This window comes from Cannabis sativa, chromosome 6, assembly GCF_029168945.1.
Source record: "Cannabis sativa cultivar Pink pepper isolate KNU-18-1 chromosome 6, ASM2916894v1, whole genome shotgun sequence".
NCBI classification, from domain to species: Eukaryota; Viridiplantae; Streptophyta; class Magnoliopsida; order Rosales; family Cannabaceae; genus Cannabis; species Cannabis sativa.
In genome coordinates, this window is record NC_083606.1 from 12,805,870 (window position 1) to 12,820,091 (window position 14,222).

At 35.5% G+C, this 14,222-nt stretch overlaps 1 protein-coding gene across 1 annotated transcript; it reads right to left on the reverse strand.

Moving 5' to 3' along the window:
• Positions 1-7,463: 7,463 nt before the first annotated feature.
• On the reverse strand, positions 7,464-12,738 carry LOC115725066 (pyrophosphate-energized vacuolar membrane proton pump). Its single transcript, XM_030654481.2, has 8 exons — positions 11,986-12,738; positions 10,015-10,589; positions 9,525-9,904; positions 9,355-9,441; positions 8,947-9,277; positions 8,283-8,693; positions 8,144-8,203; positions 7,464-8,054 (listed from the first exon to the last, which is right to left on the reverse strand). The coding sequence occupies exons 1-8, from the start codon at positions 12,233-12,235 to the stop codon at positions 7,848-7,850; spliced, it is 2,301 nt and encodes a 766-aa protein (XP_030510341.1). The 5' UTR covers positions 12,236-12,738; the 3' UTR covers positions 7,464-7,847.
• Between the last annotated feature and the right edge of the window lie 1,484 nt (positions 12,739-14,222).

Here is a 14,222-nt window from a genome sequence, read left to right on the forward strand (position 1 = left end):
CAAATCCTGATACATCTTGGTGGTTCCCGGATGCAACGAATAAGGCGTGGTGTGAGCTTCATCCAGTATTTCTTTCTTAAGCTCATCAACACTAGGAACACAAACTCGAGCTTTATACAACAACATTCCACTACTCGAGACTGAAAAGCCTCTAGGCCGACCAGCCACTACTTCATCTCGAACTTTAACTAGCTCGGGATCTTCCAGCTGTGCTTTTCTGATTCTTTCCAACAGATCAGATTGGAGTGTTAAATTATGTAATTTCCCGACCACGAACTCAATCCCTGCATTAACCATTTCTGAGGCTAGTTGAAGGGCTATCATAACCGTAGTACAAACTTGCCCGGGACCCTTTCTGCTTAAAGCATCGGCCACAACATTGGCTTTCCTGGGGTGATATAAAATTTCACAATCGTAATCTTTAACTAACTCCAACCACCTTCTCTGCCTCATATTCAGATCTTTTTGGGTGAAAAAGTATTTGAGACTTTTATGGTCAGTATAAATCTCACACTTTTCACCGTAAAGATAATGTCACCATATCTTTAAAGCAAAAACTACAGCAGCGAGCTCTAAATCATGAGTTGGATAACGCTGCTCATAATCCTTCAATTGACGAGAGGCATAGGCTATGACTCTGTCAGCTTGCATCAGAACACATCCCAGACCCTGTCTGGATGCATCACAATAAACAACGAATTTCTCTTGATCTGATGGCAAAGCTAACACCGGAGATGTTATCAAACGTCGCTTCAACTCCTGAAAACTTGACTCACACTTATCTGACCACACAATTCTCTGATTTTTCTTGGTCAATTCGGTTAGGGGCATAGAAAGTTTAGAAAATCCTTCGACGAAGCGTCGATAATATCCTGCTAACCCGAGAAAACTTCGAACTTCCGTCACAGACTTGGGCCTCGGCCAATTCTTCACTGATTCCACCTTGTTTGGATCGACCATAATTCCATTCTTCCCAACAATATGACCCAGAAAGGACACCTCGGACAACCAGAATTCACACTTTTTGAACTTGGCATACAGCTTGTGATCCCTAAATCGCTGTAACACCATTCGAAGATGATGCTCGTGCTCCTCTTCTGACTGAGAGTATACAAGAATGTCATCGATAAATACTATAACGCAGTTATCGAGGAAATCCTTGAATACCCTATTCATGAGATCCATAAAGGCTGCAGGAGCATTAGTCAATCCAAATGACATTACCAGAAACTCATAGTGCCCATATCTGGTTCTAAAAGCAGTCTTCGGTATGTCCTCCTCCCGAATTCTGAGTTGATGATAACCAGACCGTAAATCAATCTTTGAAAACACTGTCTTTCCCTGAAGCTGATCGAACAGATCATCGATCCTGGGCAACGGGTACTTGTTCTTAATCGTCAACTTGTTTAGTTCCCGATAATCAATACACATTCTGAGGGAACCATCCTTCTTTTTTCACAAAAAGAACCGGAGCTCCCCAAGGCGATACACTAGGTCGAATAAACCCAATGTCAAGCATCCCCTGAAGTTGTAACTTAAGCTCCTTGAGTTCTGCTGGAGCCATCCTATATGGAGCTTTAGAAACAGGTTCGACTCCAGGTGCCAGATCAATTATAAAATCAATCTCTCGCTGTGGCGGCAATCCCAGCAACTCCTCGGGAAACACATCAAGAAAATCTTTCACCACCCGGACTACCTCAGGCCCAAATGTTTCAGGTCTGCTGGAGTCAAATACTACCGCTAGAAATCCTATGCAACCATTGCATAGTAAATCCCTAGCCCTCAGCACAGAGATAACCGGGATCCGAGACCCCTGAACTGATCCAACATAAACAAACGGATCTTCACCTTCCGGCTGAAAAGTCACCATTTTACGCCTACAATCTATAGTGGCCGAATACTTGGATAAGAAATCCATTCCCAGTATAATATCAAACTCAGTTAATTTCAATTCTATGAGGTCAGTACTCAATTCCCTATCTTCAATCCTAATTGGCATAGACCTAATGCGCCTATTAGAGATAACCAATTCCTCGCTAGGCATTAGGGTTCCAAACCCTCTTTCTAAAATATCACAAGGTCTACCCAAAAGATCAATCACTCTTGTAGCCACATATGAACGTGTAGCTCCCGAGTCAAATAATACTGTAAATAACAAGTTGTTGACGGGAAGCTGACCTGTCACAACAGAAGGACCGGGCCGCAAGATCGGCTGGGTAATGGCAAACACACGAGCAGGAACCGGTTTCACTTCAGCTTTCGGCTCCTCTTTCTTTGCCTGGGGGCAATCTTTCTTGAAATGCCCCACCATGCCACACAAAAAGCATGTCTTCCGGTTACACTCTCCCGGATGATGTTTCTTGCACCTTGGACACTCAGGGTAAGAGTAACCCTGGCGTCCTCCTCTGCCTTGGTTCCCACGGAACCGCTTGCCTTGCCCCGAACCACCAGAAGTCGGAACAATTTTTCTTTTCTGCTCAGTGGTGGAGTCACCACCATCCCTACCATAAACAGAAGTAGGAACAGTGGGGGTTCCACCAACACTCGGAGTCACTCGGGGCTCCTGAAGAAATTTCACTCCACCCTCGGCTCTCAAAGCCTTTTCAACCATCTCCACATATGTGGTGGCTTCAGTGGTCGTAATCACTAGGTCATGTCGAATCTTTGCACTCAAACCCGCCAAATATTTTTCTTTCTTGCTAAAATCAGTCGGCACAATTCCCAGCGCCAACTTAGCCAACCGATCAAACTTTGTCGTGTATTCAGTAACCGACATTCCCTCGGTTTGAACTAGATCAGTGAACTCTTTCCGCTTTGCACTGCGGATTGCTTCATTGTAATACTTGGAGTTAAACAACTCCTTGAATTCTTCCTAGGTCATCAACGTGACGTCTCGAGTGAGGGTTATCAACTCCCACCACACGAGAGCGTCTTCCTGAAACTGGAAAGTGGCACAGGTCACCCGATCATTTCCAACCACTCCCATAAAATTGAGGATGCGTTCAATCACTGAAAGCCACTGCTCGGCCTTCATCACATCAGGACCTCCCAGAAACACTGGAGGTGCCTGTTTTCGGAATCTTTCATACAGCGGTTCCATACGGTTGCCAACAACAGGTTGTTCTGCTGGCACCGCAGGAACTGCTACGGCCTGAACCACTTGAGGAGGCACAGCAGGAGGACCCTGCTGCCTCAATCTTTGGATCTCTTCATCTTGCTGGCGGATTCTATCTTGCATCTCAGCGAATCTTTGCTCCCAATCAAGAGGAGCTTGAGGTGGATTTACAGGGCGACCACCCTGAGCTCTGCCACGGCCACGGCCGCGACCACGAGGATTTTGAGGATTCCCCTGACCGCCTTCGGTCTCAACCATGCCACCCTGACTTCTTGTATTTCGCGGGGCGTCCATTTAATAGGACTTAGCCTTCGAATCCATAAGCCAGGCAGGTTAGACAGCGATCAAAACTTAACACCGCTCTTTAAAGACTTTAAAGGCAACACAATTTTTTTTTTTAATTAAAATCTAATATGTTTCCTAACATGCTTTCACATTCACATTTATTTAAAATACTAAACAACTACAGGCTTACTGAACCGTGAACCGAGCTTTCTCTGATGAAGATTGTACATGTCATAGCAAGCTTCGGTAGACAAACCTGGCGGCTCTGATACCAAAATTGTAACGCCCTAATGCTAAGGCACGCTACAGTACTTTTTAATTATTGTGCAATCTTTGCTAATCAAAGAAATCTCTCGAAAAACGTGTCAAATTAAAACTTTTACTTTAGATATTAAACTTTGTAATATAATATAATATTTACAAATTCCGGGATCCCGATTTCAAGCTTTGTAAAATTTACTGTTTAAACTTTACATTTCAAAATACATAATTTTCAGGTCGCACAGCGACTTTCAAAATATAACTCCCAGATGTCCCGAGACCGAACACTCCAGGTCGCGCTGCTTGACATGTACAACCTCAACCGAGCTCAGGTTCACTCCTGTTCAGCCTTCGCCTTTCCTTTACCTACACATAGAAGCAGAAACTGTGAGTCAACAGACTCATTAAGAAATGCATATAACATACCATATAATTTCCGACTTGTAAATAGGCGTCCATACACCTATTTACAGAGCTTAACAGATGAGTATGAACGTTCAATACCAGGGTACAACCACTATACCACATACACATCGTACCTCACTGTACGAGTGTTGGTAGGGTTTACCCCGATCACTGAGTAACACTAAGTGATGTACCACACACCTTAGCATTTTTCCATGCTTATGTTGGTATCACTGTATCGTACTCACAATCACAATAGTCACTATACCAATGCACTCTATAACTTATTCATACAAGTGTTGGTAGTGCTTAACATAATTCAAGCATGCATATATAAACACAAATACACACATTCAGATAATCACATCATACATTATACACAGTTCTTACCTGTTTTTCGAATTCAAGTGTGCTGGCCGACCTGAACGGAATTCACGTGCTAGATGGATGCCCTAATCACAATAATTGCAACACAGATGAGTGACTCACTAAATCACTTTCTGGGACTTAAACTTGAAACTAAAAGTTTTTCTATCGATAAACCTCATGGCAATACCCTAAATATCTCAAAATTGGCCAAAACTAGGGTTCTGGAAATTCCCCAAACAAAGGCATCAGGTTCCCAACCGCAATCCGGTTCGGGTCACCAACCTGGTCGGCCGGTTGGTATCGGTCTCCCGAACCGAATTCGGTTCGCCGTCGGGAACCAAAAATCATCCCCCTTGATTCAATTCAATCCGAAACCTTACCAAACTCTCCAGTATACCTATACAATGCATAAACAATAGAATCCAAGCAGTAATTCACAGAACAAACCAATAAATCCAATTATGCCATTAAAGCTCAAAGCTTTGAACTTTAAACCTAAAATTGCATAAAAACCATCTACACCCATTAAAACCAGCAGCTAGGACTTAGAATCAACTCAACTAAACCCTAAAATTCGAACCCTAGGCACTTCAAGCCTTCACAGCCCCTAACTTACAATTTCACAAACTCAAATCAAAGAAAAAGCTTAAAATCATATCTTTAAAAGTTCTAGGGCTTTACCTTAGTTGAAACTTCCTTGAATTCTAGCTAAATCCTAGAAAAATGGAATGAATATGTTGATCCTTGCCCTGGTTTTCTTCAGCCGAAGGAAAGAGAGAGAGAGAATTCAAGAACAAAGCATTTTTTCTAATTTTTCCTTTTCTTAATTTTCCACAAAAGACAAGAGTTTTTTCCCCAAAACTCTTTGCTGAAAATAACTTAGATTAGGTGTCAAACACCTAGGCAGCCACCTCACTCACCTTAAACAAAAGACTAAAATGCCCTTTAGACTTAAAACTAGGGTATTTCTAAAGCTAGGGGTAAAATGGTCAATTTCCATAATCCCGCCCAATCCCGATAATTTATTTTCTCTAAATTATTTCCCACTATGAAATAGGGTTCTAAACTTACCCATGTGATCAATCTAGCCATCCATCGCATTTTCCGTTGTCGCCGAGCAAAAATTACAAAAATAACATATTTCACATATAGGCTAAATAATACCCCTAGAGTTTAATAAAATCTCCGGAATTGAGAAATTATAACTCTAATATTTATTTCTAAATATTGGGGTCCACATTTAAATTAATTCACAAATAATAATAAAATAATAAAAATTAGTGCTAATTGCCTTTACTAAACCAAATTACTAGAGCGGTCATTACATACAAGCTCAAGCATCTCGAACCCAATGTTTTCATCACTGAAATTTGCAATAAATTAATAAAAATTATAAATACAAATATAATTCAAAGAGATAGAGATGAAGAGATAAAGAGAAAAGAAAGAATACCTATACTATTTGTACTCGCTCTTTACTCACACATTGATCATCTATCGACCTCAAGTACATTGTTGCAAGAAAGCCACTACCACACTATCACTGAGATTAGTCAAGTCAAATACAAATTTAATATGTAACGACAACAATTTATAATAATAATAAAAAAGAATGCACACTATTATATTTATGGGGAACAATAAAAGATTAATCAGTGAGAGTAAAATATATGTCATTATATAATATAGGGTAAATACCATTTTGGACCCTGTATTTTGCAAAAGTTACAAATTGGACCTTGTGTTTTATGTTAAATGACAAAATGAACCATCTATTTTCTAAAATAGTAAAAATAGGACCCTGAGCTTAATTTTTGATAACTTTTTTTTTAATACAACCAACTTGAAGACAATGCTTAATACGAACAGATACAAAAAAATGTAAACAGTTTTGTCATAGCACTTTTAGATCGGATTATAATTAAATTTTATTTTGACAAAAAATCAATTCAGGGTCCTATTTGTACTATTTTAGAAAATACAGGGTCCATTTTGTCATTTAACAAAACACAGGGTCCAATTGGTAACTTTTGTAAAACAGAGGGTCCAAAATGGTATTTATCCTATAATATATATACTTGAGACATTTAAATTCAGTTAAAAGTATAAGATTAAAGAAAACAAATATCAGAATCTTAAATATCAGTTCAAATATTAATGAGATTGGTTTTATTATTATTTTATTATATATAAATAATATTTTATTATTTTATTAAATAAAAATAAAAAGTCACCTATAAATTTCTCATAAACCAAGAATTTTAGTTATATAGACACACTTTATATAGAATAAATATTAAGTTGTTTAAATATTTTTAGGCTAGTTATAATTTTTTTCCTCGAACTTTAACATGTACCAAATCATGTCTCTTAAATTTTTTTAGTTATTAAAAATTCCTCCTAAGCTAATGATTTGAGATTGTTAGATTTAAAAGTTTTTGTTTAATTTTATTCAATTTTACTGTTTTAGTGATTATTTATGTACTAAACCATGTTACCAAATTTGATATCTATCAAATCATGTCCTTCAAACTTTGATATGTTAAATTTTTTTTACTAAAATCAGACAAAAGTTCTTAAATCTAAAAATCTCAATAGTTCAAGGAGAATTTTTAATTCAAGAAACATGATTTAATACTTGTCAAAATTTAGATAGAAAAATTCCTAATTAACTATATTTTTATGTAATTTTCTTATTAATTTTGTGTTGTTCTTATACAAACACTTCGAAAAAAAACTTTAAAGTTTATACCTAAAAATGTAAAAATTGTAACAAAAAAAATTAATAATTTTTGTAATTATCCCATTTTAAAATGTAACATTTTAGTAACACCAGATATTTTCTGGGCTTTTTGGTCTCCAACTCCAAGTATATATATATATAAAAAATAAAAAATAAAAAATAAAAAAAAAAAAAAACGAGATAAAATAAAGTAAAAACTACACCAAAGCTAGTTCTTCAGTTTTTCCAAAACAATTTTCTTACCATCACTCACATAATCAACAAATAACAAAAAAAAAGTTCTACTTCAAAAATGAATTGTGAAGATAATAACGAACAAAAAAAATTAATCACAGATAGTGCTCCTGATAAACTCAAGAATTATCATCATCAACAACATAATGATCAACGTCATAATCGAACCCTTAAAAGGGGAAAATTTCTTGGTTGATCCAACCGTGGAATGGAAGATAACTGGTTTCAGAAGCTATATAACATAACATCAACTACAGACTAAATATATAGATATATATATATATATATATATCCTGGTTTAAGGAGAGATGAATAAAGAAGGAGGGGGAAAAAAAGTCAGCAATGAAAGATGCGGCCAAAAGATTGGGGATGGAATGAAATTGTGGTGGTAGATTAAGAGGGGTGAGGAATCATCATCTTCCCAATTCAATGCTCTTAAAATATCTTGAAGAGCAGGCCACCATGTGTGGCGAAGAACGGAGCAAAAACGAGTGATTCCACAGCCATTAGCTTGATCAGGATGTTGAGAGATGGCCCGGATGTATCTTTCAGGGGATCACCAATGGTGTCACCGATAACCGCTGCCTTGTGTGGGTCTGAACCTTTCGGGCCAAGGCTTCTTGCGTGCTCTGAAGATCCAGCCTAGATAGAAATACAAGACAAATTAAGATATCACCCAAAAACACCAACTTTAATAATCTTTTCAAATGTGTTAATACTTGAATGTATACCTCAATATATTTCTTGGCATTGTCCCAAGCACCACCGGTGTTGGATGCAGAAATGGCAATCTGTCAATGAGAAGAGATTTAAGTCAAAAACACAATCGTCAATATCTTTTATGAATGAGAAAATCATCTTGAATTTTACCTGTACACCGGAGATAAGGGATCCGGCAAGGACACCAGAGAGGGTTTCAACACCGAAAAAGATTCCAACAATGAGTGGTGTGAGCATGACAAGAGCACCCGGTGGGATCATCTCCTTGATGGAGGCATCAGTTGAGATCTTCACACAGGTAGCATAGTCAGGCTTGGTAGTGCCCTCCATGAGACCAGGGATGGTGTTGAACTGTCTACGCACCTCCTCAACCATCTTTAGAGCTGCACTTCCTACACTCTTCATTGTCATGGCAGAGAACCAATATGGAAGCATGGCACCTACAATCAAACCAATGAACACCTTTGGGGTTAAGACATCGACGGTTGTAATAGCTGCACGGCTGACGAAAGCACCGAAAAGAGCTAGGGATACAAGGGCAGCAGAGCCAATAGCAAAACCCTGAAAAAGAAATAGAAAGCAACTATCAGGCACAATTCATCTTCTAAAGAGCTTTTGAGAAAATTAAACTGTTGTTGATGCTGACGGAAGAACTAATGTTCTTAGTTTTAAAAATAACTTGTGAGAGAAGGGAACAAGACAAAAGTTAATTCTAAAGAGCAGGGTTCACACATTCCCCTTGTGCTTGCTGAAAACCAGGACCCAGATGACAAAGTAAAAAAGTAACACTAGAAGGGTACAAAGAATTTCAAACCTTTCCAATTGCAGCAGTAGTGTTTCCGGCAGCATCAAGAGCATCAGTTCTCTCTCGGATTCTGTGGCTCATACCAGCCATCTCAGCAATACCTCCAGCATTGTCACTGATTGGACCATATGCATCAATGGCCAATCCAGTTGCTATGGTACTCAGCATTCCAAGTGCAGCTACAGCAATACCATACATAGCAGCAAAGCTAAAACTAACAAAAATGCTTGCTGCAATAGCAAAAATGGGAATGATGACAGATTTGTATCCCAATGCGAGACCAAAGATAACATTAGTGGCAGCTCCAGTCCGGCAAGAATCAGCAACATCTTGCACAGGGCTACACAGTTAAAAGAAAATAGTCAACTCCCAATCATTGCACTGGAATACCATATACCAAGATAAAAAGATGCTTACCTGTATGCATTGCTAGTATAATACTCAGTTACGAAACCGATGATAAGTCCAGCCCAGAGACCAACAGCAACACATAAGAAAAGTTGCCTGTGCAGAGAAAAGAAAATATTTTAGCACAACAAAGAAAGACATAGCAAGCAACACAAGAAAGTTTTATAATTACAACTTACCAGTTATGTACAACTTTCTGTGTTCCAAAATTGAAGATGGTGAAGGTAGATGGAAGGGCAATCCAACTAACAACAGCAATTCCAATAGTCATCAGAGCAGTAGAAATGATTAGCTGCTTCTTTAACGCGGGTTCAATTTCATTCACGTTCTTTATCTCGAAGAAATCAGTTGCGAAGAGGGTGGTGAGCAAACATACAAGGATACCAACGGAACTGATAATGAGAGGATATAGCATAGCAGTCAGCTCGTGATTAATCCCAAAGGAGGAGATGGAAGCAACAACAAGAGCAGCACAAGAGGACTCAGCATATGAGCCAAAAAGATCTGATCCCATACCAGCTATATCACCAACATTGTCACCAACATTGTCAGCAATGACCTGAAGACATGAAAGTTATAAATATAAGATTATTTATGTATGTTTAAAATAATAAATAAAAAAGACTAACTATTATAATTTTTAAAAAGAAAAAGTGAGCTGATGCTTACAGCAGGGTTCCTCGGGTCATCCTCGGGGATGTTCCTCTCAACCTTACCAACAAGATCAGCACCAACATCAGCAGCTTTGGTGTAGATGCCCCCACCAACTCTACCAAAGAGAGCCATGGAAGATCCACCAAGCCCATAACCAGTTATAGCTTCAAAAAGGCCTTCCCAATCATCACCGTAGTACAGCTTGAAGAGATTGATAGTAATAAAAAGAACCAATAGACCACTTGCGGCAAGGAGAAATCCCATTACGGCACCAGACCTGAATGCAGTAATAAAAGCCTTTCCAACACCTTTTCTTGCCTCAAGCGTTGTTCTAGCATTTGCATAGGTAGCTATTTTCATCCCAAGGAAACCAGAAACCACTGACGTGACGGCACCAAGAATAAAGGAAATGGTGCTAAAGACAGCATTAGCAAGTGCTGGCTTGCAAACTTTAGTCTTGTCATAGGTGCACGGCTGGCTACTTGTGCTGAATCCCTCCACAGAGCCAAGGAAAAGAAAAATCAAGACAGCAAAGATTGCCATGAAAATGCCAACATACTGGTACTCAGTGAAAAGGAAGGAAGTTGCTCCTGTACATCCAATCACATACATTAGAACATTTCAAGACACTGTAGTCCCAATAGCCACATTTCATGACTACAATAAACGGTAACTTTATTTTAGAAGGCCAATACTTAATAAGGCATGAAAATCAATCTAAAAACATGTCACTGGTGAAAGGCCCATCACACGACTTTGAAGTATGGGTAACTTGAGAACCACTAGTAACTTTACACAAATATGTGAATTATAACATAAGATATTTGCAACTTTACTGGCATCTAGCAAACCGGAATATTATATCAGACCATCAAATTATTTATAATTAGAACATGGGACGGATTTCTCAAGACAAATTCTCTCATTAAGTAGGAAAAAAATTCAAATCCCAGATGGGATTCTACATGTCATGTTCTGCTATGAAAAAATCATTTGATAAAGTACAAAAGTATTATAGCAGGCCCATGAATAGTATTATGTTTTCTCCACGAGGATTAATGTTTCAAATATATATATAATAAGTTATATGTATAAAATAATAAGGATGTTAAGTCTTTAGTGGCTTAAATGCTGTCTGATCCTGTATCGAATCATTTAACATTGTATAAAAACCTTATAAATCCAGGGAAGCTCAAAACCAAGAGGCAATATCAATACATTCTAGAACTAGTACCTCCTATAAGTTGGCAAAACCTAGAAACGGGGAACCCCACCTATTATATTTTAAAAAGTTTCAAAATGGTAGAGCCCGTCTAAACAAAGATCTTTTGTATCTAAGAAGTAAGAAGTAGTGCAGTCGTGCTTAAATGAAAGGAGCACACAAAATTCAAAATGAAAACAACCCATACAAAATTTGCAAATGATAATAATTTATGAAGTAAAAAAGTATAGAAAAATACAATTACGACTCAATGGACAAATTTTCACTTGCGTGCAGTAATTATGCATACCCATGTACAGCATTAATATAATATATTAAAAATGAAAAATAAATAAATAGATCTGAACAACAAATTTAAGGTAACAGGAAACAAGATACAATTACAATAAAGAATCAACGTCAATTACAAAACAATAAATTTTAATGGTGGACCCCAATTTCAACAACAGTGACGTTCTCAGATCTAATTTACAAAACAAAATTGGATAGTTCGCAGAGCTTTCGAGTTGTTCAACCATTTTCTTATCATGAGGTACACAAACTCTTAAATTATTTTATTATATATAAATACATGTAAATATCCTAACACTCACAATTAAAATATATCCAAACAAAATTAATGAAACCCTAAACTAATATCAATTTAAGAATCCAGTCGAATGCAAAGAAAACGAAAAGACAAATAACAAAACGACGTCGGATCTGCAGCCAAAAAAAAAAACATGAAATGAACTCAAGAAAAAGGAGAGATGTAAATAATGAACCTTCAGATATGGCGTTTTGGATTTCAGCACACTTAAGTACAACGTTGTGGTCGTTAAGTCCTTCCTCCTCTTCGATGAGGTGATCGGCGTAGCCATTCTTTCCGTTGTTGTGAGCTTCTCTGGTCGTCGGAGAGAGCTTAACTTTCGATACCAAATACCATTGAAGCAACGAGAACGCGATTCCGACCACCGCGCAAGCCGGAATTAAAATCTGCGTCCCAAGATCTGGCAGAATCACCGTCCCCAACATAGTCGCCGGAAAATTCAACCCTCAAAAATAAAAATTTTAAAAAATAAACAGAGAAACGAAAGATTTGGAGATAAGAGAAACAGTGTGTGAATATATATAATATAGATATATATATAGATATGGAAGAGGGTGGAAGAGGGGGCATATATATAGGTGAGTTAGAGAGAGAAATGAAGACGATGAGTGAGGGCGTGTGGTTAAAATTTATAATAAATAAAGTTTTTGCAACAAAAAATATAAATAATAAAACATATATGTTGAAATATATAAATAATTCGAAAAATATAAGGAGGGAGATGGAGAAGGGGATGAGGGAACAGTGCCAGGTGGCCTAGATCTGATTGCTTTTCTAATTAATTAAAAAAACAAAGATAATTTTGTAATTATTAATTTTTAATAAATGTATTTTTTGTAATTAGTTGGAAAATAACGTTTATTTTTAGTAATTGAGAAGTAACAGCACTGTCCAATACACAGTCAATTTTGGCGTTTCATTTTTCCTTATTTTAGATTTTGTTTGTTCAACTTTTTTTAAAATATTTAATCCTTTCAATTCAGTTACATTTGGGCTTAAATTTGTCTAATTTAAGAAATCAAGTAGTGATTATAAAACGAGTTGTTGTTAAAAAAAAAATTATATATATAATATATACAGTAATTTGTGGTATAAATATTTAATTTTAATTTTTAGCTGCAATAAATTTATAATTTTAGAACTCTGTAAGTATAATTCTTCATTGCTAGAAGTCTTGAATTTTTAATTTTTTTTAAAAAAAATAATTTATATGTACCAATAAAGAAATAACGCGTGAATAATGACTTGACATTTAATATTGAGGTTATAAATATAACTTGGCTATTATTCTCACTAAAAATTAAACTTAAGTATTTGCTACTAGGAGTTAAATTTAAATATTTATACCGCAAATTACTCTATAATATAATATATATTAGCTATAAATGGACCATAATATTGTTGTCACAAAAATTGTTGTAGAAAATAATTATATTATCCTTTCTCTTTATAACGATTGAAGAAAGAGGCTGAGTTCCAAATATTAGTATGTTTATTTTTCATTAATATATGTTATCAAATTATCAATGTATGTTTTATTGAAAAAAACAAAAATATTATGGGTGTGATAAAAATAAAAATGTAAATAAAAAAAAAAATGTATTACCAAAATATATACATTTTTTGTTCTAAGAAAAAATATACATTTTTATTATAGATTAAATTACATTGTTATAATATTTATTTAATTATTAAAAATCTATTATGTGATTAAAGCTTGGTAGCTAACATAAAAAATGTGTTTAATAATTTTTTATATTGAAGACAAAAAATAAAAATGTTAATTTTTTTTATTTTACTTTTTTTTTTAAGTGAGAAGAGAGAAAATAAAGTGAGAGAAGGTGAAAAGAAAAAAAGGAAATTTTATTTACACCTCAAAAATTTTTAAAGACACCTCATTTTAATAATTTTTATTTTATATAAAATTTATATTTTTAATTGTATTAAGTTTTTTAAACTTTTTTCTTCCAAATTATATTCTTAAAAAATATATCTATCAAATAAAAATAAATTATATTTTAAATATTATGAAAAAAAAAAAATTAAAGTAAAAAATTATACGAAATTTTCTTAGAAAAAAAAATAAAAATATACATACATGAGTTAGAAAATATTATTGAAATGAAATCAAAATAAGTATTGAAACTAACATAAAATAGTGTGAGGAAATTTTTTTAAAAAAAATATTAAATGAAATTTCTAAAAATTATTTACGTTTATATTTTTTTTAATAATAGGGTGTATTTATAATTTTATGGGGTGCAAATAGAACTTCTCAAGAAAAAATCATGATAAAAAAATAAAAGGGTAAATATCATTTTGGACCCTGTGTTTTATAAAATTTATTATTTGGACTCTCTGTTTTGTTAAATGACAAAATAGACCTTATATTTTCCAAAATAGTAAAAATAA

What these genes read in the sequence shown, in the direction of transcription:
- LOC115725066 (XM_030654481.2), bottom strand. Translation starts at nt 12,235, where the DNA reads ATGTTGGGGACGGTGATTCTGCCAGATCTTGGGACGCAGATTTTAATT. An exon ending in CCAAAACGCCATATCTGAAG is followed by an intron (nt 10,590 to 11,985) that starts GTTCATTATTTA and finishes TTGGATGTACAG; the next exon opens with GAGCAACTTCCTTCCTTTTC. An exon ending in ATGCCAAGAAATATATTGAG is followed by an intron (nt 8,055 to 8,143) that starts GTATACATTCAA and finishes ATTTCTATCTAG; the next exon opens with GCTGGATCTTCAGAGCACGC.